This window comes from Mesocricetus auratus, unplaced genomic scaffold, assembly GCF_017639785.1.
Source record: "Mesocricetus auratus isolate SY011 unplaced genomic scaffold, BCM_Maur_2.0 Super-Scaffold_100010, whole genome shotgun sequence".
Taxonomy (NCBI): domain Eukaryota; kingdom Metazoa; phylum Chordata; class Mammalia; order Rodentia; family Cricetidae; genus Mesocricetus; species Mesocricetus auratus.
Window position 1 is genome coordinate 44,120,639 of NW_024429194.1, and position 25,272 is coordinate 44,145,910.

The 25,272-nt window shown below is 39.7% G+C and overlaps 1 protein-coding gene across 1 annotated transcript in view; it reads left to right on the forward strand.

Moving 5' to 3' along the window:
* Positions 1 to 25,272, forward strand: part of Dytn (dystrotelin) — a 62,134-nt gene that overhangs the window by 32,747 nt on the left and 4,115 nt on the right. Inside the window, exons 10-11 of the mRNA XM_040752800.1 lie at positions 14,792 to 14,951; positions 16,924 to 17,410. Coding sequence (XP_040608734.1) covers positions 14,792 to 14,951; positions 16,924 to 17,410 — 647 coding nt within the window. The remainder of the gene's footprint in view (positions 1 to 14,791; positions 14,952 to 16,923; positions 17,411 to 25,272) is intronic.

A 25,272-nucleotide genomic window follows, 5' to 3' on the forward strand; every position in this document is an offset into this window, starting at 1 on the left:
TATAAAACTCTCATTTATAATGTATCTTATTTTACAAATAAACTACATGCAAGTTTAACAAAATATGAGACCTGTATAATAAAATTATGCTGTGCCATTAAGCACAAAAAACAAGACCTAACAAAAGAGAAATATGCCAGATAGCTGAATGGGATGATACTAACATAGGAATGTCTATGCAGCAAAGCTAATACACCATTCGCACATTCAGTGTTTACACATTCACCTACTTGCAAAATCTTACATGTCATCCAAAATCAATATCCAAGGTGCCACTGCAGCACTTACAGATATGTGCAGAATGGCAAACATAAGGGCTGCCCACACATGCATTTGCAAGCTGAGGTGAGACTGTGGGTGGGTTTTGCCCCCTTATTCAGCGTTCAAGCTGTAAACAAAATGTCTTTCACACAGTCTATTCAGAACCAGAGTTTTCACACTTTTGTGCCTTTTTAAAGTTGTCTCACTGTTGCAAAAAGCACCCTAGTTTAGTACTGAAGCACCTCCAGGGCTCTTGGAAAATTGTGATGTCTCTTCATGAGACCATGTGTGTGAGATGAGCTTTATGAACAAAGACTTAAAGGTGGTGAGGAAGTAACTCTTACCTGCATCTGATCTCAGACTTCCAACCTCTAGACATGTAAGAGGCATGTAACATGAACATCTGTTATTTAATACAGGTAGTGTATAGTATTTTGTTAAAGCAGTCAGAAGTAAGACAACAAAATAATCCCAAAGTGTTAAAATTGTCTCAGATGGGACAAGGACAGAGTGCATCACTCAGAAACTCAAGTTGCTTTCTCTGTCCCTCCACACCTACTTCTTTGACAGAATTGGCTAGCCACAGTACAATCACTTGTTTCCATATTTTCTCATCGTGTCTTGTAATCATTATCACCACCTATCTGGAATTAATCTGCTTGTTAAATGTGAACTCTCTGTGAGCACATACTTCTCTGCTCTTCTGATGTTTTCTTCTTTTGCTCAACTGTAACAACTCAAGATGGCAAAATGCTTGCAAAATAATTTTGCATAAAACTAAATGGAATTCTGTAAAATCAAGTATGCCTCCTGCCCTTTGAGTCATCTCTGCTCTTTCAGAGATGACGGAACAAACACACACCCATGCTTAGAATTCCTGGTCACTCATCTGGACAAGATGACCTGGGAGTCATTATCACTGAATTCCTTTGTATTTTTAGATCTAGACGCATGGAGAAGGAAGTTTGGACTTTATATTTTTAGCTATCGAGCTCTCTACCAGTTGTGCAGCCTGTCTGGAAAAGAGCACAGGGGAAGTGGGACAGCATTATTGCTGTTTGCTGTGGAGACACTGACCTTGACATCTGGTTTGACGTTTGCCATCAAAAAGGATGTACAGCTGGAAAGACGGCTCAATATTTAGGTGTGCTTTTTGCTTTCAGAGAAGACCCAGGTTTGGTTCCCAGTACCCTTGCTGGGTGCTTCACAAATGCCTGTAACTTCAGCTTCAGGGCATCTGATGCCCTCTTCTGGGCATTATGGGCACATACAAATGGCATGTTCGTGGCACATTTGCAGGCACATGTGCACACACACACACAAATAAAAATGAATCTTTTAAGTATACATTTTTAAAGAAAGATTTCCTTAATTATTACAACCTCCCCAACATCTCTTAAAACCCTACTTTCTAACAGGCTTGGTGTTGAGTGTAAAGGGCCTAAAGCCCCAATGTATGTGAGAACAACAGGAACAGTGAAAACAGCAGCCACAGAAAGCCCCAGACACCCGTGTCAAGGATGGCCACCTGCTCCACAAGCAAGTGACAACCCACATCACCAGGTGAGTCCGAAAGGGAGAGAAGCCATCACTGAAACTCAGCATCAGGCACTGGGGGAGCATGTACCAAGGCTTGGAAAACCATCCCCCAGATCAAGAAATATTTTCACCATGTTAATGTGATCAGTGAAAAATATGGGGACATACTTTCAGCCATAAAGTGTTACAAATGTTTGTCTTTTGAGACAGGGTCTGTCTCTCTTTGTATCCCAAGCTGTACTAAAACTCAAGTCAGTCCTCTGGCTTTTGCCACCAGCATACTGGCATTACAAGTGTGAGCTACTAGGCCCACCTAGGGTTATGAAGTTGTTGCATTAAATTTAGAAAAATAAGTTTAAAAATTAAAAATGAAAATAATCTATGTGTATGCATCATTAACATTTCAATATGCTTCACTCCTTTTGAATATTTCAGTTTAGATCATACTTTGAGATGTACTGATTATACTGTCAAAATGTCAATGTAAATTATATTGTGAACATTTTCCATTGTCAGAATTCTTCAAAAACATCTGCATAGTTATTTAAATAGACAGAATGCTATTCATTTAACTCCTGTTTGACATTTACATTGTTTTCAATTTTTACTGTAATTTAAAATTTAATATTAAAATTTTCTTTCATTTTTCTTTGTGTACAGTTACCCCATTATTTCCCTATAATACATGTCTAAAATAGGATCACCTAAAAGGTCCATGGAAATATGTTTAAGGGTCTTCATGTTTATTGTAAAATGGCTTTTCAGAAAAGTATGTCAGATTATATACCTAGCAAATGCAACCCCTGTGAGCCTGGCTACAGCTAAGATTAATTATTGCCACATTTTAATTCTGCCAGTTTACAAGAAAGCAAAATATAATTTCACTCGTCTTTATTTTTCTCAATTTTAGTGAAACCGGAACTTTGCCCACAAATACTTTCGAAGGCAATTGTATTTTGTTCCTTTCCTCCCTTCCACCCCTCCCCTTCTAGTGTGTCACTCCAATATGTCAATATATCTAAACTTTGAATCTTTCAGTGTGGCAGAAGCAAACCCTGCTCCCTGCTCCTTTTAGTCTTTTGAACAGCATAACTTTGTTTATGGATGTTTCTAGTTCCTTTAAAAATGCTCTCAATTTTTTCTTTGTAATTTCTTAGTTTGCATCTTAGAAAAAGCTCTCCAGTGAGAAGTCAAATGATTCTTCAGCTACATTTATTTTAACATGTTTTATCTTGACATTGCAATTTTGAATCTATCTTGATTTTATTTTGATTTATGATAAGTGACAATAATTTCTGTCTCTTGTTTTTTTGTTTGTTTCAATAAACCCTTCCTTATTGATGTCTATACCATGATTCTGTTAACCCACACTAGAATTTTCACCATTGGAGGATGTTTTATTGTTTTCCACTCAGTTAAATTGCTTCTCATTTTGTTTTTACATGAGAATATCATTTGATAGTCTAGTTTTATGGTAGCTATTTGTGTAATATATAGCAAGTTTCCCCTTCTATCTTTCAACCACTTTATTGACATGTGATAGACATATTAGAAGTGGTACATACTTAATATATACAACTTATGAGTAAGGAGAGGTATCTGTATACGAAGCCATCAGCACCGTCCTAGCCATGAAATGTCTGTCATTTCCTAAAGTTCCCTCTCAGCACTATTATTGGTTTTGTTCTTAGGGTTATTATTATTATTATTACTGTGGGAGGTAAAAATGTTTAGCATTAAAGCTATACTCTGACTATAGGGTAGACATCTAGGACTTGTTTATTTTACATAAATACAATTCTATCACATATACTGTCACCTGCTCATTTCTCCCAATTTTGTTCTTATTTTTTTCTTTTTTAAAATTTAAATTAGAAACAAGCATGTTTTACATGTCAATCCCAGTTTCCTCTCTCTTCCCTCCTCCCCTACCCCCCACAAACTCCCATCCCATCCCCTTTCTGCTCCCCAGGGAGCAAGGCCTAGGTCCTCACCAGTGTGTCTAGATTGAGAGAGTAGCCCTCTCTGTGGAATGGGCTCATAAAAAGTCAATTTGCATACTAGATATAAATACTGATCCACTACTAGAGACCCTATAGATTACCGAGACCTCCTAACTGACACCCACGTTCAGAGGGTCTGGGTTGGTCCTATGTTGGTTTCCCAGTTATCAGTGTGGAGCCCATGAGTTCCCCCTTGTTAAGGTCAGCTGTCTCTCTGGGTTTCTCCAGCCTGGTTTTGACCCCTTTGATCATCACTCTTCCCTCTCTGCAACTGGATTCCAGGAGTTCAGCTCAGTGTTTAGCTGTGGGTGTCTGCTTCTGATTCCATCAGATACTGGATGAAGGTTCTAGGATGGCACATAAGGTAGTCATCAATCTCATTGTCGGGGAAGGGCATTTAAGGTAGCCTCTCCACTATTGCTCTGATTGTTAGTTGATGTCATGCCTATAGATCTCTAGATATTTCCCTAGTGCCAGATTTCTCTTTAAACTTATAATGACTCCCTCTATTATGGTATCTCTTATCTTGCCCTCCTCTATTCTTTCCCTGACTCAATCTTCCTCCTCCTTTATGTCCTCCTCTTCCTCCTCTTCTCCCCTTCTCTTTCTCCTAACTCCACCTCCTCCCATTGCTCCCAATTTGCTCAGGAGATCTTGTCCCTTTCCCCTTCTCCGGGGGACCATGTATGCCTCTCTTAGGGTCCTCCTGTTTCCTAGCTCCTCTGACGGTGTGCACTGTAGGCTGATAATTCTTTGCTCTATGTCTAAATCCATATATGAGTGAGTACATACCATGTTTGTCTTTTTGTGACTGGGTTACCTCACTCAGGATGGTTTCTTTTAGTCCTGTGAATGTCAAGATTCCATTGGTTTTTTTTTTCTGCTGAATAGTACTCCATTGTGTAAATGTACCACATTTTCTCCATCCATTCTTCAGTTGAGGGGCATCTAGGTTGCTTCCAGGTTCTGCCTATTACAAATAATGCTGCTGTGAACACAGTCGAACAGAAATCCTATCTTTTGGGTATATGCCTAAGAGTGGAATTTCTGGATCTTGAGGTAGACTGATTCCAATTTTCCTGAGGAACCCCCATACTGATTTCCAAAATGGATGTACGAGTTTGCACTCCCACCAGCAGTGAAGGAGTTTTCCCCTTTCTCCACGTCCTGTCCAGAATGAACTGTCATTGGTGTTTTTGATTTTTTGCTATTCTGACAGGAGAAAATTGTATCTCAGAGTGGTTTTGATATGCATTTCTCTGATGGCCAAGGATGTTGAACATCTTCTTAAGTGTCTTTCAGTTATTTTAGATTCCTCTATTGAGAATTCTCTATTCAGATCTGTACCCAACTTTTTAAATTGGACTATTTGGTGTTTTGGTGACTAGCTTCTTGAGTTCTTGGTACATTTTGGAAATCAGGCCTCTGTCAGATATGGGGTTGGTGAATATCTTTTCCCATTCTGTGAGCTGCCTTTTTGTCTTGTTGACTGTGTCCTTAGCCTTACAAAAGCTTCTCAGTTTCAGGAGGTCACATTTATTAATTGTCAATCTCAGGATCTGTGTTACTGGTGTTATGTTCAGGAAGCAGTCTCCTGTACCAATTCATTCAAGAGTACCACCTACTTTCTCTTCTAATAGGTTCAGTGTGGCTGGATTTATGTTGAGGTCTTTGATCTATTTGGACTTAAGTTTTGTGCATTGCAATACATATGGATATATCTGCAATCTTCTACATGCCAGCATCCAGTTATGCCAGCACAATTTGTTGAAGATGCTTTCTTTTTACCATTGTATAATTTTAGCTTCCTTGCAAAAATCAGGTATTCCTAGGTGTGTGGGTTAATATCAGGGTTTTCAACTCAATTCCATTTTTGTGCCAATACCAAGTTGTTTTCAGGACTATAGCTCTATAACCAAGCTTGAAAACAGGGATGGTGATGCTTCTGGAAGTTCCTTTATTGTACAGGGTTGTTTTGGCTATTCTGAGTCTTTTGTTTTTTCAAATAAAGTTGAGTATTATTCATTCAATGTCTATGAAGAATTGTGCTGGTATTTTGATTGGGATTGCATTGAATCTGTAGATTGCTTTTGGCAAGATTGCCATTTTCACTATGTTGATCCTACCTATCCAAGAGCATGGGAGATCTTTCCATTTTCTGGTGTCTTCTTTAATTTATTTTCTTAAAGACTCAAAGTTCTTGCTATACAGGTCTTTCACTTGTTTGGTTAGCTATTGTAAATGGTGATGTTTCTCTGATTTCTTTCTCAGTACGTTTATCATCCATATATAGTAGGGTTACTGTTTTTTTTAGTTAACCTTGTATCCTGCCACTTTGCTGAAGGTGTTTATCAGCTGTAGGAGTTCTCTGGTAGAATTTTTCAGGTCACTTATGTAAACTATCATATCATCTGCAAATATTGAAGTTCGACTTCTTCCTTTCCAATTTGTATCCCCTTGACCTCCTTTTGTTGTCTTATTGCTCTAGCTAAAACTTCAAATACAATATTGAAGAGATCTGGAGAGAGTGGACAGCCTTGTCTTATTTCTAATTTTAGGGGAATCACGTTGAGTTTCTCTCCATTTAATTTAATATTGTCTGTTGGTTTACTGTATACGGCTTTTGTTATGTTTAGGTATGTTCCTGTTATCCCTGATCTCTCTGAGACTTTTATCATGAAGGGGTGTTGGAATTTTGTCAAACATTTTTCAGCATCTAGTGTGATGATCATGTAGTTTTTCTTTTGCAGTTTGTTTATATGGTGGATTACATTGATGGATTTTTGTATGTTAAACCATTCCTGCATCCCTGGGATGAAGCCTATTTTATCATGATGTATAATTTCTCTGACGTATTCTTGGATTTGATTTGCCAGTATTTTATCGAGTATTTTTGCATCAATGTTCATGATAGTTCTATTTCTTAGTTGTGTTTTTGTGTGACTTGTGTACCAAATTGATTGTAGCCTCATAAAAAGAGTTTGGCAACAAACCTTCTTCTTCTGTTGTGTGGAACAATTTGAGGAGTATTGGTATTAGCTCTTCTTTGAATTTCTGGAAGTATTCTGCACTGAAGCCAGATATTTCTGGACTTATTTTTGTTGGAAGACTTTTGATGACTGCTTCTATTTCATTAGGGGTTATATGTCTGTTTAAATTGTTTATCTGTTTTTGATTTAATTTTGGTAGATGATATCTATCCAGAAAGCTGTCCATTTCCTTTAAATTTTTGAATTTTGTGGAGTAGAGGTTTTCAAAGTATGACCTGAGGATTCTCTGGATTTCCTCAATGTCCATTGTTATGTCCCCCATTTCATTCCTAATTTTGTTAATCTGCATGTTCTCTATCTGTCTTTTGGTTAGTTTGGATAAAGGTTTGTCTATTTTGTTGAACTTCTCAAAGAACCAACTCTTTGCTACATTGATTCTTTGTATTGTTTTCTTAGTTTTTGCTTTATTGATTTCAGCCCTCAATTTGATTATTTTCTGGCGTCTACTCCAGGTGAATTTGGTTCTTTTTGTTCTAGAACTTTCAGTTGTGCTGTTAATTCTCTAATGTGACTATTCTCCAGTTTCTTCATGTGGGCACTTAGTGCTATGAATTTTCCTCTTAGTACTGCTTTCAAAGTGTACCATAAGTTTGGGTATATTGTGTCTTCATTTTCATTGAATTCTAGGAAGTCTTTACTTTCTCTCTTTATTTCTTCCTTCACTCAGGAATGGTGTAATTACGCATTGTTCAATTGCTATTAGTTGTAGGGTTCCTGCAATTTGTGTTGTTGTTGAATTCTAACTTTAAAGCACAGTGGTCTGATAAGATACAGGGGGTTATTCCAATTTTTTGTGTGTCTGTTGAGGTTTGCTATGTTGCTGAGTATGTGGTCAATTTTAGAGAAGGTCTCATGTGGCGAGGAAGGTATATTCTTATTTGTTTGGGTTATAGCTTCTGTTAATTTTTTTGTTTCTTTGTTAAGTTTCTGTCTGGTGGTCCTGTCTAGTGGTGAGACTGGGGTGTTGTTGTCTCTCACTATAAGTGTGTGAAGTTTTATGTGTGTTTTGAGTTTTAGTAATGTTTTCTTTTATGAATGTGGATGCCTCTGTATTTGGGGCATAGATGTTCAGAATAGAGATTTCATTCTGATGATTTTTCCTGTGATGAATATGAAATGACCTTCATCTATTATGATTGATTTTAGTTTGAAGTCTAATTTGTTGGATATTAGTATAGCTACACCAGCTTGTTTCTTGGGTCCATTTGTTTGGAAAATCTTATCCCAACCCTGTACTCTGAGGTAACGTCTGTCTTTGAAGGTGAAGTATGTTTCTTGTATGCAGCAGATGGATGGATTCTGTCTTCGTATCCATTCTTTTAGCTTGTGTCTTTTTATAGATGAATTTTATAGATAAAATACTGAGGGAAATTAACGACCATTGAGTGTTAATTCTTGTTTGTCTTGGATTTGTTGTTGGTAGTGGTATTTTCTTTTAGCTTTTGGTAAAGTGGGATTATCTATTGCCTATGTTTTTGTGAGTGTGGTTAAGTTCTTAGGTTGGAATTCTCCTTCAAGTACTTTCTGTAGGGCTGGACTAGTGGATATGTATTGTTTAAATCTGATTTTGTCATAGAATATCTTGTTTTCTCCATCTACACTAGTTGAAAGCTTTGCTGGTTATAGTAGTCTGGGCTGGCATCTGTAATCTCTTAGTGTTGGTAGAATATCTATCCAGGACATTCTGACTTTCAGAGTTTCCATGGAGAAGTCAGTTATAATTCTGATAGGTTTGCCTTTATATGTTACTTGGCCTTTTTCCTTTGCTGCTCTTAATATTCTTTCTTTATTTTATATGTTTGGTGTTTTGATTGTTTGTGGTTCACTCTTTTTGGTGTTCTGTAGGCTTCTTGTACTTTCATTGGCATGTCTTTTTTTAGGTTGGGAAATTTTCTTCTATGATGTTGTTGAATACATTTTCTGCACTTCTGAGTTGGGTTTCTTCACCTTCTTCTATACCTATTATTCTTAGATTTGGCCTTTTCACGGTGTCCCGTATTTCCTGGATATTTTGTGTTAGGGATTTGTTGGACTTAAGATTTTCTTTGGTCAATGAATCTATTTCTCCTAGTGTATCTTCAACACTTGAAATTTTCTCTTCCATCTCTTATATTCTGTTGATTATTCTTGCATATGTAGTTCCTGATAGTTTACCCAACTTTTCTATTTCCAGAATTCCCTCAGTTTGTATTTTCTTTATTGTCTCTCTTTCAGTTTTCACTTCTTGAATTGTTTCCTTCGTCTTTTTTATTGTCTTTTCTTGGCTTTCCTTGCATTCTTTAAGAGATTTGCTGATTTCCTGCGCATTTTATTTTCCATTTCTTTAATGAATTTTCTCATATCCTCTTTGAGAGCTTCTATCATTTTCATGAAGTTGTTTTTGAGGTCATTCTCTTCTGCTTCATCTGTGGTGAGATGCTCCAGTCTTGGTGGTGCAGAGTCCCTAGACTCTGGTGGCGTCAAGTTGGTTTTTCTGTCATTGAATGTGTTTTTTTATTTTCATCTTCCTATCCCTTCTGCCACTGGGTGCCCATGGGTCTCTTCCTCTCCTGGTGGGTACAGGTCAAAGGTTCTTTTCCCATGGGTGCAAGCAGGTCCAATACTCCAATGGGTCTCACGATGGGTGCCGGCATATCTGAGACACTCCCTTTCCTGGTGGGTGGAGGCAGGACTAGCACCGCGATGTTAGCAGACTCTGGATTGCTTAGACTGCTGGGGGCAGTCAACTTGCCTACAGTCCCAAGGCCAGGAGATCCCAAAGAGCTGTTCTTATTTTTTAACGTTGTTATAAAATGATCATTCTTCTAGAAAAATATTAGAATAATTATAGTTAATGCAGCCTGATATTCAGGAAGGCCATCAAAGGATGATAATTTGTAACACTTCCTGCTTCCAGGGAGAAGAGAAACTGCCCCTGTTACTGTTTAGGATGATTTCACACTTTAACACTGATTTTTTTTCCTCCCCACATTGTTCTCACTTGTACTTTTTCTATTCAATCTTATGCATGTAGTACATTTCTGATTTATTTAGGATATTTTTAGTAGTACAAGCAAGGTGTGCTTGAAATGTAACCCTTTTCAGCCATAGGATATAGTCTGCCCAGAGTTCCCCAGTGGTAACCTGTGTGAGATAGACCTATGCAATCTTTTTCCTTTGCATTTGTGTGTGATGGGGTGTGTATACATGTATGTGTAGGTGTAATGCTACTGACAACCCAAGAACCTTATTCACCTGTACAAGAAAACTGCACAGTTGTATTTACTACATCTAATTTTAAATAATTCGAAACAATCTTAAGAGCCAGTAAATGGCTCAGTGTGTCAAGGCACTTACCATATAAGTCAGACAAAGTTGTCCTATGACCTCCACACAGGCACCATGGCACACACATTTCCCCCATAATAAATAAATTAATTAATAAAAGAGTTTAAAAAATTAGAACAACTTTATGTCCTTTAATCAGATTGGCTCAATAAACTATGACATCTAGTCTATGAATACCATTGTATATCCATATACATAAACTTATAATTTTTCTCAATTACAGAAAAATATGTATCATATGATAACAAGGATGTTAAAAAAAGTTTAGTTTTTTTATATTAATAACATAAAGGTCATTACTTCAAAGGCTATGCTTGAATATTTAGATGACAAAAGCAGGTCCTGTCACTCAGGAGCCACAGAGTGCACTCCAACAAGAAAGTGTGGCTGTGTGTCTAGCTCACTCTCTTCTTTCTGTGGTTCCTTGTCTTCTCCACCGTGTTCATCTGAACAGTGTTCCTCTGGACCCATTTTTGGGAAGAGAAATGGCTTCAAAGTAAAGCCATAGTTGCCTGGAAATGTAGAGTGGGGAAAATCCATATTCTACCCAGATGAATGGGAATCGTGGGTCTGTGTGCTCCAGAGCTTGAGTCAGGCTGGGTCAGGTCAACAGAAGTCTTTGGGGTAGTTCAGGAAGCAGAGTGTGTTGTGGTAAAGTTCAGTAGAGAAAACCTAAAGAAAAGTCAAGCCACCACTGTTCATTCAAAAGACTTGATCCAAAGAGAGGTCCTGACCATCAGTGCACATCCATGTAGGAGACAATGGGGAAAGTGAAGTTGAAGGTGAAGGAAGACGTGAGAAGCTTCGACCAATGTTAAAATGTGACCCAACTGTGTTCTGTGAATGACTTTGTAAACAGCTGTTCAGAGAAGCGGCTGACGTGGGCAAAAGACTATTGTAGCTTACTGTTTATACTTTAGTATTATTACATAGTATTAATACATGTTGTGTTAATATTAATATATAATTAGCTCTGTAAGTTTGGCTGTATGCCTACATTATCCATAAGTAAATATTTGGCTCATTGTTATTAGACATAAATTCAAACATCAGCTAGTTTGTAAAAAAAATGCAGTTTATTTTGAAAAAGTATGTTTTTATCATTCTCTTGTGACAATTTTTTAAAATGTGATTTAGTTCAAACTAAAAACTCATTTTCCCAATTTCTTGCTTTTCTAGACCATTGTCAACATTAAGAAGGAACTGTGGGGAACTCGTGACTTCATCAATACTCTGCACCAGGAAAGAAGGTAGGAGCCACATGTGGGTGTGTGAGAAGGGAGGAGCCACATGTGGGTGTGTGAGAAGGGAGGAGCCACGTGTGGGTGTGTGAGAAGGGAGGAGCCACGTGTGGGTGTGTGAGAAGGGAGGAGCCACACGTGGGTGTGTGAGAAGGGAGGTGCCACGTGTGCATGTGTGAGAAGGGAGGAGCCACACGTGGGTGTGTGAGAAGGGAGGAGCCACACGTGGGTGTGTGAGAAGGGAGGAGCCACACGTGGGTGTGTGAGAAGGGAGGAGCCACGTGTGCATGTGTGAGAAGGGAGGAGCCACGTGTGCATGTGTGAGAAGGGAGGAGCCACACGTGGGTGTGTGAGAAGGGAGGAGCCACACGTGGGTGTGTGAGAAGGGAGGAGCCACATGTGGGTGTGTGAGAAGGGAGGAGCCACACGTGGGTGTGTGAGAAGGGAGGAGCCACACATGGGTATGTGAGAAGGGAGGAGCCACGTGTGGGTGTGTGAGCAGCAGCTGAGACAAGACAGAAGCTCTGCCCTGAGCTTTTGTAGAGACATTTCCTACAGAAAAAAAAATGAAACTCTTTTCTTTTTTTTTTTGAAAATTGGGAGAAATGATTTAAGCAAAGAAATTGTACCTTTCAATTTGAAGATTAAAAAGCAACCTAATTTGGTATGAGTAGTTACACATAATGAACATCAGGTAGGAGCTACAGTATGGTTTTACCTTTGATCACTTGAGGTCATTTCTTGAAAGAAGGGTTAGAGGGGCTGTGTATGGCTCAGTTGAAAAAGTTCTTGCCATATAAGCATGATGGCCAGAGTTTGATCCTCAGGAGCCATATTTTGCAAGGAGAGAACTGATCACTGGAAGTAGTCCTCTGATCTCCACATGCTCACCATGGCACATGTGCCCATCTAAACACATACCACACATACCAACACACACACACACACACACACACAATGTCACCCCCCACACATAATAAATAAATGGATGGAGAGAGAGAGAGAACTAAAACTCTTTCCAGGCATTGTAGGGCACGCCTTTAATCCCAGCAGAGGCAGGTGGATCCCTCTGAGTTGAAGACCAGACTGGTTTGCAATGGGTTCCAGGGTGACCAGGGCTACATAGTGAGACCCTGTGTCAAAATAGAAAAGTCTTAAGATAGTTGTTTGAAAATAATTTGAAGCTATGCTGTTCTCTCTTATGAAATCTGTATCTACTGTATACATCACTTGGTAGCCTAATAAAGTATTTATCACTACAGAGTATATGAAAGTATCAGACGGATTTAATTTAAGAAATGAAAACTGGAGGCTACATCTTTGCTGTGTGGATTACCATTTTTATTGATGTTTATATGAAACTGTTGATAGCATACCTCTCCCATGTGCATGTGGCATGACATCAAAGGCACTAGTTGGATAAGCAATTTGAGATCACTAACATTTAATTCCTGGAACAATCAATAAAGACGCAACTTCGAGGGACTGAAGAGAAGCACCACAGTGAAAGAGTCTCGAGATGGACAATTAACAGCCAGCTTTGCCAAGTCCCTGGTAGTGTGGCAAGGCCCCAGTCTCTGGTCACACCCTGAAAGAGCATTATCAGATTGCTGGTGATTCCCCTTTACTCTTCAGTATTCTGACTCCATGAAACTGTGTGTTCACTTCACTGTGTTTAACCTTTCTGGGAGCATTTAGACTCCTTCTGACGGCCTCATACACACATAGCAGATGTGAAACTTTAAAAGGGCAGACTTTAGCTCATTTGGAAGGAATTATTTCTCAGATTATAAGAAGTTGTTAACAGACATTTGCTGGAAAGCCACAGGCTTCAAACTACTGAAAATAGTTGTAGCAAGTAGATTGTAGCTAGTAGAACCATTTATGAGAATCCTCCCTTTAAAATAAAAAATAGAGAACAAGATGTGGTGGCACATGCCTTTAAACCCAGCACTTGGGAGGCTCAGGCAAATGGATCTCTGTGAGTTCAAGGTCAGCCTGGTCTAGTATAGGGAGTTCTAGGTTGCTACACAGTGAGATTCTGTCTCAAAAACAGAACTCAGAGACACAGCTTGCTTGCTTTCCCCTGGGTTGTTGAAGAATGAGGAACTCTAGCTGTCCAAGCATGGTGGATAGGCTAGAGAAGGGAAAGGATGTGTGGTGTGGACCACATGGAAGAGAGAGATTAGTGAACAAAAACAAACACAACACTGTGGTGTTGAGGGCCCTGTCCACACACCTCTGAGGATACTGCTTTATGATTTATATAATCCCCTAGACTGACTCCATTGTGGAAAATCTACCATATAAAATACTTGGTAGCACCAGGCCAGTGGTGCAAGCACCGGGCCAGTGGTGCAGTGGATAACCAGTCTGACTACGGATCAGAAGTAAAATACTTGGTACTCCAACTATAATTAGGATTTTAGAATCAGGCTTCCCGTGTACCTGGAAGTTTAAAGTTCCTGATCAGAGACACTTGCTTTGGGTGGGAGCTCAAGCTTTATTCCAAAACCCTTTCCAGACATTACAATACTTAGGAATTTCAAAGGCTCTGATATGGAAGAATGTTCACTGTCAGAGAGTTTACTCCTGTAAATTTTAACATTCCAACAGCACTGATCAAAGAGCAAAACCACACTAATTGTATATCTACTATGTGACAGAACCAGGAAATGTGGTGACAAGGTAAGGGCGTTTCCAGAATTGCAAAATAATGTTCAATGAAATAATTTAGAAATTGATAAATAAAACAGGAAGTATACAAGTGTATAAGCTCAGAAATTGAGGCCAGAGAAGTTAAAAAAACAAGCTTGATAGCAATTAGATAAAGAGAAAAACTATACAGAAAAACAAAGAAGGGAAGGGTTCGGGCAGTGCCAAGGACGAGACTGGAGCTCTACTTCATAGGGAGGTAATAGGGAAAACAAGGAAAGCCTTGTTGGACATGTAATGTGTTATCATAGATCACAGGAAGTAAGGAGGTGACCCAAGCAATAACCCCAGGGGACAAAAGGGTCTTTCTGCACAGAGCAGAAAGAGCAGAGACTTGAGGGAAGAGTGTAGATGAACAGATCTGTGATTTAAGAACTGTGTGCCTTCTCTGTAGACTTCATGCTAAGGACATTACCTTCCCAAATGAGGTATTTCTAGACACAATAATGAATAAGGTCAATTTGAAAATGCAAGTTGCTGGTAAACAAACCATACTGTCAAAAGTAACCCTAACAGGCCCGGTGAGTATCAAGTTAGGTATTGATGGAGTTTGATGACAACAAGGGCACAGACTACCTCCCAAGATGGCCCTCGAAGCTCCTACTAGACTATAGGTGTGAGTTTCCATTGTTACTCAAAACTGTTTCCTTTCCAGGCTCCTTAGAAAACAGTTAAATAGATACAAACACAAATTGCAAGACACATACACCTTACAGGAGGAACAGAATTGCAGATTTGAAATAAAGATTCGGGAGCTCGCAACCAACCAGGATAACATATGGATCAAGCTACAGCAGATGAGACAAGACCTACAGGTACAAATGTGAGAGCCACCAGCTACCTGGAGTACCTGGAAATCTAACCTGAAGTGTGCTCTGCTCCGGGTGGGGGTGGGGGTATGGTGGCTTCACAAAGCTTCACACATCACTTGGATCAGTGTCTTCTCCTCCACCCTCCTCACTCTCCCCCAAGTCTTCTCTCACTCCTATCATCCATAATGAGGAAACAAGAGAACCAAGTGTTCCCATACAGCATTTGGTCTCAGGATCGCTTCATACATCATTTAAATTTTTTGAACTCTGTCTTAGGAGCCTTTATATCTGTGGGTTATATCTGCTGATATCCCATCAAGACAAAAAATTGAGAAGTGTTTCAAAAACATAGTCATTAACTAACTGAGATACGAAATTGATAAACTACTGTATGTGCAATGTTTTCATTTCAGCTGGGTGTTTTTAGAGCCTGGAAGAGTATCAGAGGTCTGTTTCCTTTGTTAATATCTGTAATATCTGACTTAATGAAAGACAGCTGTTCTTTCCTCATTTCGAGCAATCTATTATGCTGGGTTCATTTAAGGCATGTGAAGAAACCCAGTCTCATGTAGTGGTGCAGTTAAAGGGAAGAAAGAAACCTTTCTGTACCCTTTCACATAACTAAGGTATTATCCACTGACACAACATCAGACATAAAAAGCAATTGTTTTTTAAAGGATAGGTGCATTATGAAATCTAAAACCAGATGTTTCATATTTGACTTTATTAAAATCCCGGTGTTGTAGCTGATCTCTGAGTGGAACTATCCGTGCTTCATTTTGTAACATATATTGGCCACAAGATGTGGAATATTGATTCCCTGGGTTATGCTGAACTTCCTAGAACTTGCCAATTTTATTATACAAGACTTTTTTTTTTAAAGAAAGAAAGATAAGAAAAAAATCTCACTTTCAGTTTCCCCAATGATGCTGTCAGAAAAAAAAACATTCAAGAATTGAACAGTTATTCCACTCACCCATGGCAGATACAAGCTTTCTAAAATTTTAATTATTGCTTGAACTCAACTGTTATAAATGACAGCAAATAAAGTTAATAATTTTCTTTGCAGTGTCATGTTCATTTGCTTCTTCTTCCCCCACCCCCAGAAAATCATTTCCTAATACCCCGGTCTAGCTGGCTATAATCTGTCAGATTTCCCTTGGCACAAGAAGTAACATGTGTGTTTCAGGACACATCTGAAATACTATACGGGGGCTTTCCGTTTCACTACACACAATATTGAAAAGACAGATTATTAAGAAATCTGTAACACTATTCCACAAGATATTACACAAAGCTGTCTATGTTTTAACTGGTAGTATATGAGTTTTGTGTGTTAATGTCCCCCGACTCATGCTGAGGCAGTGATGGCTACATTTATTGCTGGTTGTGAACCATTCATGCACACGCCAGTGCGATAGACAGACAACTCAAAGAATGATTATAGAAATAATTTTACTCCACAGATTCCTACAAGAATCCCTAGGACCCTGAGGACCCCGAGCCCAACCTTAAAACAGTGGACCACATCCCTAAATTCTTGTACCTCCAGCTTCTCATGAAATCCCTCAAAGCACATCTCTGAGGCCTATCACTAGAAGAATGTTTTATTGTAATAATCGGTGCCTGTCAATCACCACAAGTGTATGTTTTCAGAAATTCCTTATGACACCTTTAGGGACAGACATCTTCAGGACAAGATGGGTTTCCCAAATTTCTGGTGCTATTCCTGCGACATTTACAACCTGAGCTACTCCAGTCTCAAGGAGTTTTAAATTCTTATTGAACAGAATATAAAATAAAATTACTGAAATATCAAGACTGAAGCAAAAAGCATGCCTCCACTGTTGGAATGTCGAAATGTAATGCATTTGTGTAACGCACTGAAATGTATTGTGTTGTGAAATGTAATGCATTGTGTTGAAATGTAATGCAAAGTGAGTTACTTTTTCTTAAGGGAGTTTTTCTTATGCAGGCTGTATTGCAACCATGCCATCCTTCACTTTCATCTCAAAACACAGCATCCAAGATTGCCCATCCTTTACCTGATGATGGGCTATGGAGAGGAGGGAACTCGTCCCACATCAAGAGTGTCACTAGGGTTGGTCCGGAATGGGAACTTCTCCCTAACTCTACCAAGGCTGACAGAAATCACAAAAGTCAAGCAAGTTCGGGTGAAGCTCTACCAGACTCTGAACCCCCAGATATCATTTTGCAGAGTACCAGGACACAAAATCCCCCACAAAAGATGCTAAGGGAAGTCCATACCTCCCCATCAGCTTGCCAGGAGGTGCTGAAAGACAATCCCCATATTCTCCCTGCTGAAGTGAGCAGCCATGCTCTGGCACCTTCAGCAGGGGAAGAGACAGACCACATCAGTGAGAAGACTGATGTGGAAGAAGAGGGACTACAAACACTGCTGCCCAGACTCCTGGATGCCTTCGACCTAGACACAACATCAGGTGAGGTGCACTTCGGATTTTGTCATTTGAGTTTCTGTGTTGTGATCATTGTTTATCTGTTTGTCTGTCTGTTTGAGACAGGGTCTCATGGTGTAGCCCTGGTTGACCTGTCTGTCTAGACCAGGCTGGCCTTGAATTCACAGAGGTATACCTCTGCCTTGAGGAGTGTTGATCAGGTAAGGTTTTCACAACCAAAAGGGAGGGATGGCCAGGAACTCAGACTACCTGTTAAAACACTGAGATTCATAACATTACTCAGCTTTGGAACTCAGTTCCTGCCGTTGGCTAACTCCTAAGATCGCCATGAGCACTAAAGGTTGTCAAACACATGAGATTTTACTATAACATCTACCACATAGCATTCAGTAAATATGTATTATTCTGAAGGTGCAATTATTGTTAGTAAAGACAAATCATGCATAACTGAGCAGCCCAAAGTCACCATTTTAAAATGAGGATGATAATACTCCTGTTTTGGCATGGCTGAGTGAGGGGCATCTAGGTTGCTTCCAGGTTCTGCCTATTACAAATAATGCTGCTATGAACACAGTTGAATGGAAGTCCTTGTTGTATGAATGTGCATCTTTGGAAGTCTTTGATGTATGAATGTGCATCTTTTGGGTATATGCTTAAGAGTGGAATTGCTGGATCTTGAGGTAGACTGATTCGCATTTTCCTGAGAAACCACCATACTGATTTCCCACAGTGGCTGTACAAGTTTGCACTCCCACAAGCAATGGAGGAGTTTTCCCCTTTCTCCACATCCTCTCCAGCATAGACTGTCATTGGTGTTTTGTTTGTTTGTTTTTCATTTCAGGAGGGCAGTATCAGGTAATAACAAATGTCACCAGTTTATTCATGCATCATCTTCTCCCCCCCTTTTTTTATTTAAGTTAAAACAAGCTTGTTTCACATGTCAATCCCAACTCCTTCTCCTTCTCCTCTCCCCCTCCCCACCAGGCCCATCAGGCCCCCACCCAATCTCCACTCTGATACCCAGGGAAAGTAAGGCACTCCATGGTGGATCTCTAGAGTATGTCATTTCATCCAGAGCAGGGCCTAGGCCCTCCCACAAGAGTCCAGGCTGAGAGAGCATCCAGATGGGCTCTCAAAGTCTATTTGGATGCCAGGGATAAATACTCACCAAGGACCCATAGATTACCTAGGCCTCCCCACTGACACCCACATTCAGGGGGCCTGTGTCAGTCCTATACTATCCACACAGCCATCAATCTGGAGTCCAAGAGCTCCCCCTTGTTCAGGTCAACTGTTTCTGTGGGTTAAACCAGCCCAGTCTTGATTCCTTTGCTCATCAGTTCTCCCTTTCAGTTCAGGAGTTCGGTTCAGTGTTCAGCTGTGGGTGTCTGCCTCAGCTTCCATCAGTTGCTGGATGAAGGTTCTGGTTCCCAGACTCTCTGGCCATAGGATTGTAGGCTAGCACTCCCCAGATCTATGTCTAAAATCCATATATGAGAGAGTACATGCCATGTTTCCTTTTTGTGACTGGGTTACCCCACTCAGGATGGTTTCTTCTAGTGCCATTCATTTGCCTGCAAATTTCAAGATCCCATTGTTTTTTTTCTGCTGAATAGTACTCCATGTGTAAATATTCCACGTTTCCTCTATCCACTCTTCACTTGAGGAGCATCTAGGTTGCTTCCAAGTTCTGGCTATTACAAATAATGCTGCTATGAACATAGTGGAACAGATGTCCTTGTGGTATGAATGGGCATCTTTTGGATATACGCCTAAGAGTGGAATTGCTGGATCTTGTGGTAGACTGATTTCCATTTTCCTAAAGAATCTCCATACTGTTTTCCAAAGTGGCTTTACGAGTCGGCACTCCCACCAGCAATGGAGGAGTTTTCCCCTTTCTCCACATCCTGTCCAGAATGAACTGTCATTGGTGTTTTTGATTTTAGCCATTCAGACAGGAGTAAGATGGTATCTCAGAGTTGTTTAGATTGCATTTCCTTGATGGCTAAGGATGTTGAGCACTTTTATGTGTCTTTCAGCCATTTTAGATTATTCTGTTGAGAATTCTCTATTTAGTTCTGTACCCCACTTTTTAATTGGGTTATGTGGTGTTTTGGTGACTAGTTTCTTGAGTTTTTTATATATCTTGGAAATCATCACTCTGTCAGATGTGGGGTTAGTGAGTGTCTTTTTCCATATGTGGGTTGCCATTTTGTCTTGTTGGCTGTGTTTGCCTTACAGAAGCTTCTCAGTTTCAGGAGGTCCCATTTAACTGTTGATCTCAGTGTCTGCGCTACTGGTGTTATGTTCAGGAAGCAGTCTCCTGTATCAATTCACTCAAGAGTACTTCCCATTCTCTCTTCTAAGAGGTTCAGTATGGCTGGATTTATGTTGAGGTCTTTGATCCATTTGGACTTAAGTTTTGTGCATATTGATACATGTGGATCTATCTGAAGTCTTCTACATGCCAGCATCCAGTTATGCCAGAACCATTCGTTGAAGACGCTTTCTTTTTTCCATTGTATAATTTTAGCGTCTTTGTCACAAATCAGGTGTTCCTAGGTGTGTGTCCATATCAGGGTTTTCAATTGGATTCCATTTGTCTACCTATCTATTTTTGTGCCAATGCCAAGCTGTTTTTAGGACTATAGCTCTGTAATAGAGCTTGAAGTAAGGGATGGTGATGCCTCCTGAAGTTCCTTTATTGTACAGCGTTGTTTTGGCTATCCTGAGTCTTTTGTTTTTCCATATAAAGTGGAGAATTGCTCTTTCAAGGTCTGTGAAGAACTGTGCTGGTATTTTAGTGGGGATTGCTTTGAATCTGTACATTGCTTTTGGCAAGATTGCCATTTTTACTATGTTGATCCTACCTGTCCAAGAGCATGGGAGGTCTTTCCATTTTCTGGTATCTTCTTTAATTTCTTTCTTTAAAAACTCAAAGTTCTTGTTATACAGGTCTTTCATTTGTTTGGTTAGTGTTATCCCAAGGTATTTAATGTTGGTTGTGGCTATTGTAAAGGGAGATGTTTCTCTGATTTCTTTCTCAGCCCATTTATCATCTATATATAGTAGAGCTACTGATTTTTGTTTTTAGTTAATCTTGTATCCTGCCACTTTGCTGTAGGTATTTATCAGCTGTAGGAGTTCCCTGTAGAGAGCTTTGAAGTGCCGCACCCTTAAGATGGCACTGGCTTCTGCCTTCTGCTAGCCCAACAGCAAGTGCTCTCTGATAAACAACTCCTTAAGAGCCCCACCTGTATTTGGTTAAGGCTGGGTATCAGGCTTGTTTCTGAGTACGTAGACCTATCTGCATGTTACACGTGGCATACTGGGGTTGGCCGCCCAAGGGCTTTTAAGGTGTGGGTTGGCACTCCCTGGGGTCGGAAGATTGTTCAAGGTTCCTGAATAAACTGCTTAAAGAAGAGTCTGAGTGTTGTGCCTTCCTTGCTGGTCGAGGCAGGCGCGACAGTTGTAGAATTTTTTGGGTCACTTATGTAAACTATCATACCATCTGCTAATAGTGAAAGTTTGACTTCTTCATTTTCAATTTGTATCCCCTTGACCTCCTTTTGTTGTCTTGTTGCTCTAGCTAGAACTTCAAGTACAACATTGAAGAGATCTGGAGAGAGTGGACAGCCTTGTCTTGTTCCTGATTTTAGAGGAATTATGTTGAGTTTCTCTCCACTTAGTTTGATGTTGGCTGTTGGTTTACTGTATATTGCTTTTATTATGTTTAGGTATGTTCCTGTTATCCCTGATCTCTCCAAAACCTTTATCATGAAGGGGTGTTGGATTTTTTTCAAAGGCTTTTTCAGCATCTAGTGAGATGATCATGTGGTTTTTCTTCCTCAATTTGCTTCTGTGGTGGATTACATTGATGGATTTTGTATGTTGAACCATTTCTGCATCCTTGGAATGAAGCCTACTTGAACATGGTGTATGATTTTTCTGATGTGTTCTTGGATTTGATTTGCCACCATTTTTTTATTTTTTATTTTTAAATTTAAATTAGAAACAAGATTGCTTCACATGTCAATTCCAGGTCCCTCTCCCTTTCCCTCTCCTCCTCCCATGCCCTCCCACCAACCCTCCCCAAACATCACTTCATTTCCCCAGGGAGGGTGAGGCCCTCCATGAGGGTGTCCATAGTCTGTCATTTCATCCAAGGCAGGACCTAGACCCTCCCCCAAGAGTTCAGGGTGAGAGTGCCTCTCTCATTGTTGGATGGGAGTCCAAAGTCCATTTGTATACCCAGGATAAATACTGATCTACTACCCAAGGCTCAATAGATTACCTAGGCCTCCTCACTGACACCAACATTCAGGGGATCTTGATCAGTCCCATGATGGATTCCCAGGCATCAGCCTGGGATTCAAGATCTAACCCTTGTCAGGTCAGCTATTTCTGGGGGTTAAACCAGCCCAGTTTTATTCCCTTTGGTCATCAGTCCTCCCTCTCTGTTACTGGCTTTCTTGAGTTCAGCTCAGTGCTTAGCTGTGAGAGTCTGCCTCTGCTTCCATCAGCCACTGAATGAAGGTTCTGTTTCCCAGACTCTCTGGCCATGGGATTGTAGGCTGGCACTCCCCAGATCTATATCTAAAATCCATATATGAGAGAGTACATGCCATGTTTCTCTTTTTGTGACTGTGTTACCTCGCTCAGGATCGTTTCTTCTAATGCCATCCATTTGCCTGCAAATTTCAAGATTCCATTGTTTTTTTTCTGCTGAATAGTACTCCATTGTGTAAATGTACCACATTTTCTCTATCCACTCTTTGGTTGAGGGGCATCTAGGTTGCTTCCAAGTTCTGGCTATTACAAATAATGCTGCTATGAACATAGTGGAACAGACATCCTTGTTATATGAATGGGCATCTTTTGGATATATGCCTAAGAGTGGAGTTGCTGGGTCTTGTGGTAGGTTTATTCCCATTTTTCTGAGGGATCTCCATACTGATTTCCAAAGTGGATTTGCCTCCATTTTATTGAGTGTTTTCCCATCAATGGTCATGAGGGATATTGGTCTGTAGTTCTCTTTCTTAGTTGTGTCTTTGTATAGTTTGGGTACCAAGGTTATTGAAGCCTCATAAAAAAGAGTTTGGCAATGACCCTTTTCCTTCTATTGTGTGGAATACTTTGAGCAGAATTGGTATTAGCTGTTCTTTGAATTTCTCATAGAATTCTGCACTGAAACCATCTGACCCTGGTCTTTTTTCAGTTGGGAAACTTTTGATGACTGCTTCCATGTCATTAGGGTTTATAAGTCTATTTAATTTTTTATTTTAGAAAAATGTTTTATTGTACATTGACTCTGTAATCATATCACAAGGAGGCATTTATGAAAACTATTAATAGTTACATTGATGACCCTCACAAGGCATTGCTTAAAGTAATGAAAGGCTTTTTAAATTAAATGTATTCATTTATTCTACATCCTGACCTAAGTTTCCTCTTCCCTCCTCTGGTCCCATTCCCTCCCCCTACCTCTTCTCTACTTCCTACTCTGAATCAACTCCTCCTCTGTTTCTGTTCAGGAAGGGGTAGGCCCCAATAGGTGTCAGCAAAGTATGGCATATCAAGTTAAGATAGGACTAAACTCCTTCTCTCACATTAAGGTTTGTTAAGGCAACAAAGTATGAGGAATAGGTTCCCAAAAGCCTGCCAAAGTGTCCCAAAGTGTCAGGGACAGGTCCCGCTCCCACTGGTAGGAGTCCTGCAAGTGGACCAATGCATACAACTGTCTCACATACTCAGAAATTTGAAGGCAAATGAAAGGAACTAGAAAAAAAACACCCTGAGTGAGGTAATCCAGACGCAGAAAGACAAACATGGTATGTACTCACTCATAAGTGGATATTAACTATAAAGCAAAGGATAGCCATGCTATGATCCACAGCCCCCGATGGCCTAGGTAACAAGAAGGGTCCAAAGGAACACTCCTAGAAATAGTAGATAGGTAACCTGAACTTGCCACCTCCAGTAATCAGGTTGATGAAAGACATTTTTTAAAACTTTCCAATATGTATGCGGAAAATGATTTAAAACTTATAGTGGAAATATAGCTTCCTTTTCACTTTACTAGAAAATGAGATTTAAAAGTGATAAAAATAGAGAGGCAAGCAGTGATTTTTTGGCATTGTTAATTTTTTAATTGAAAAAATGAGGCATGCTTATTAACTAAAAGATCAAGTAATAAAGAAATGAATAAAATATAAAGTAAAGTCTCCACAACTTTATCCTCACCAACTTATCACCTAAAACAGCCATATAAAATAATTTAATAAGCAAGATTTCAGATTTTACTCATAAAGTTAACAAAGATTTAAAAAATAACAATATTCAGGGGTGTCAAGAGCATGAATACTGCTACATAGAGCATAATCAGTGAAATTCATGTCTTTCTTGAGGGCAATTGGGCAGTGCACATTAACAATATTTCTACTTTTGTAATTTTATTTTTTTCTTTTTATTATTTATTTTTAAATTTAAATTAGAAATAAGGTTGCTTCACAAGTCAGTTCCAGGTCCCTCTCCTTTTCCCTCCCCTCCTCACGTGCCCTCCCCCAACCCCCCCAATATCCCCTCATTTCCCCAGGGAGGGTGAGGCTCTCCTTGGGGTTTCCATAGTCTGTCATTTCATCCAGGGCAGGGCCTAGACCCTCCCCCAAGAGTTCAGGGTGAGAGTGCCTCTCTCATTGTTGGATGGGAGTCCAAAGTCCATTTGTATACCCGGGATAAATACTGATCTACTACCCAAGGCTCAATAGATTACCTAAGCCTCCTCACTGACACCCACATTCAGGGGGTCTTGATCAGTCCCATGATGGATTCCCAGGCATCAGTCTGAGATTCAAGAGCTATCCCTTGTCAGGTCAGCTGTTTCTGGGGGTTAAACCAGCCCAGTCTTAATCCCTTTGGTCATCAGTCTTCCCTCTCTGTCACTGGATTTCTTGAGTTCAGCTCAGTGCTTAGCTGTGAGAGTCTGCCTTTGCTTCCATCAGCCACTGAATGAAGGTTCTGTTTCCCAGACTCTCTGGCCATGGGATTTGTAGGCTGGCACTCCCCAGATCTATGTCTAAATTCCATATATGAGAGAGCACATGCCATGTTTCTCTTTTTGTGACTGCGTTACCTCACTCAGAATGGTTTCTGTTCATAGCAGCATTATTTGTAATAGTCAGAACTTGGAAGCATCCTAGATGCCTCTCAACCAAAGAGTGGCTAGAGAAAATGTGGTACATTTACACAATGGAGTACTATTCAGCAGAAAAAACAATGGAATCCTGAGATTTGCAGGCAGATGGATGATACTTTTGTAATTTTAAGGAAATAATTTTAAATTTGCCTAGAAATTTATGGTGTCACAAGGTGTTAATCTCAGTATGATTTTTTAATTTAAATTAGGAATAAGCTTGTTTCACATCTCAATCCCAGCTCCTCCCTCCCCTCTTCCCCTGCCACTGTAGGTCTATTTAAATTGCTTATCTGCTCTTAATTTCATTCTGGTAATTTCTATTTACCCAGAAAATTGGTCATTTCCTTTAGATTTTTTAATTTTGAGGGGTACAGCTTTTCAAAGTATGACCTGATGATTCTCTGGATTTCCCCAGTGTCCGTTGTTTGTCGTCCTTTTCATTTCTGATTTTGTTCAGTAGCATGAAAAAACACTATAATAATAAAATTATAATAAAATTGTCAGGAGTCAAATAAAAAAGAAAGTTTTAAACATGGCAAGTGACCCTAACAACACAATAAACATATTTCTCAGGCTAGGGAGACATCATCTAATGTATTAAAAATGCTGAAAGAAAAAGAGCACTGCCAGCCAAAACTATTCTAGTCCAAAAGCCATTTGGTGAAAGTAAATGTATTAGAGAGGAATACAG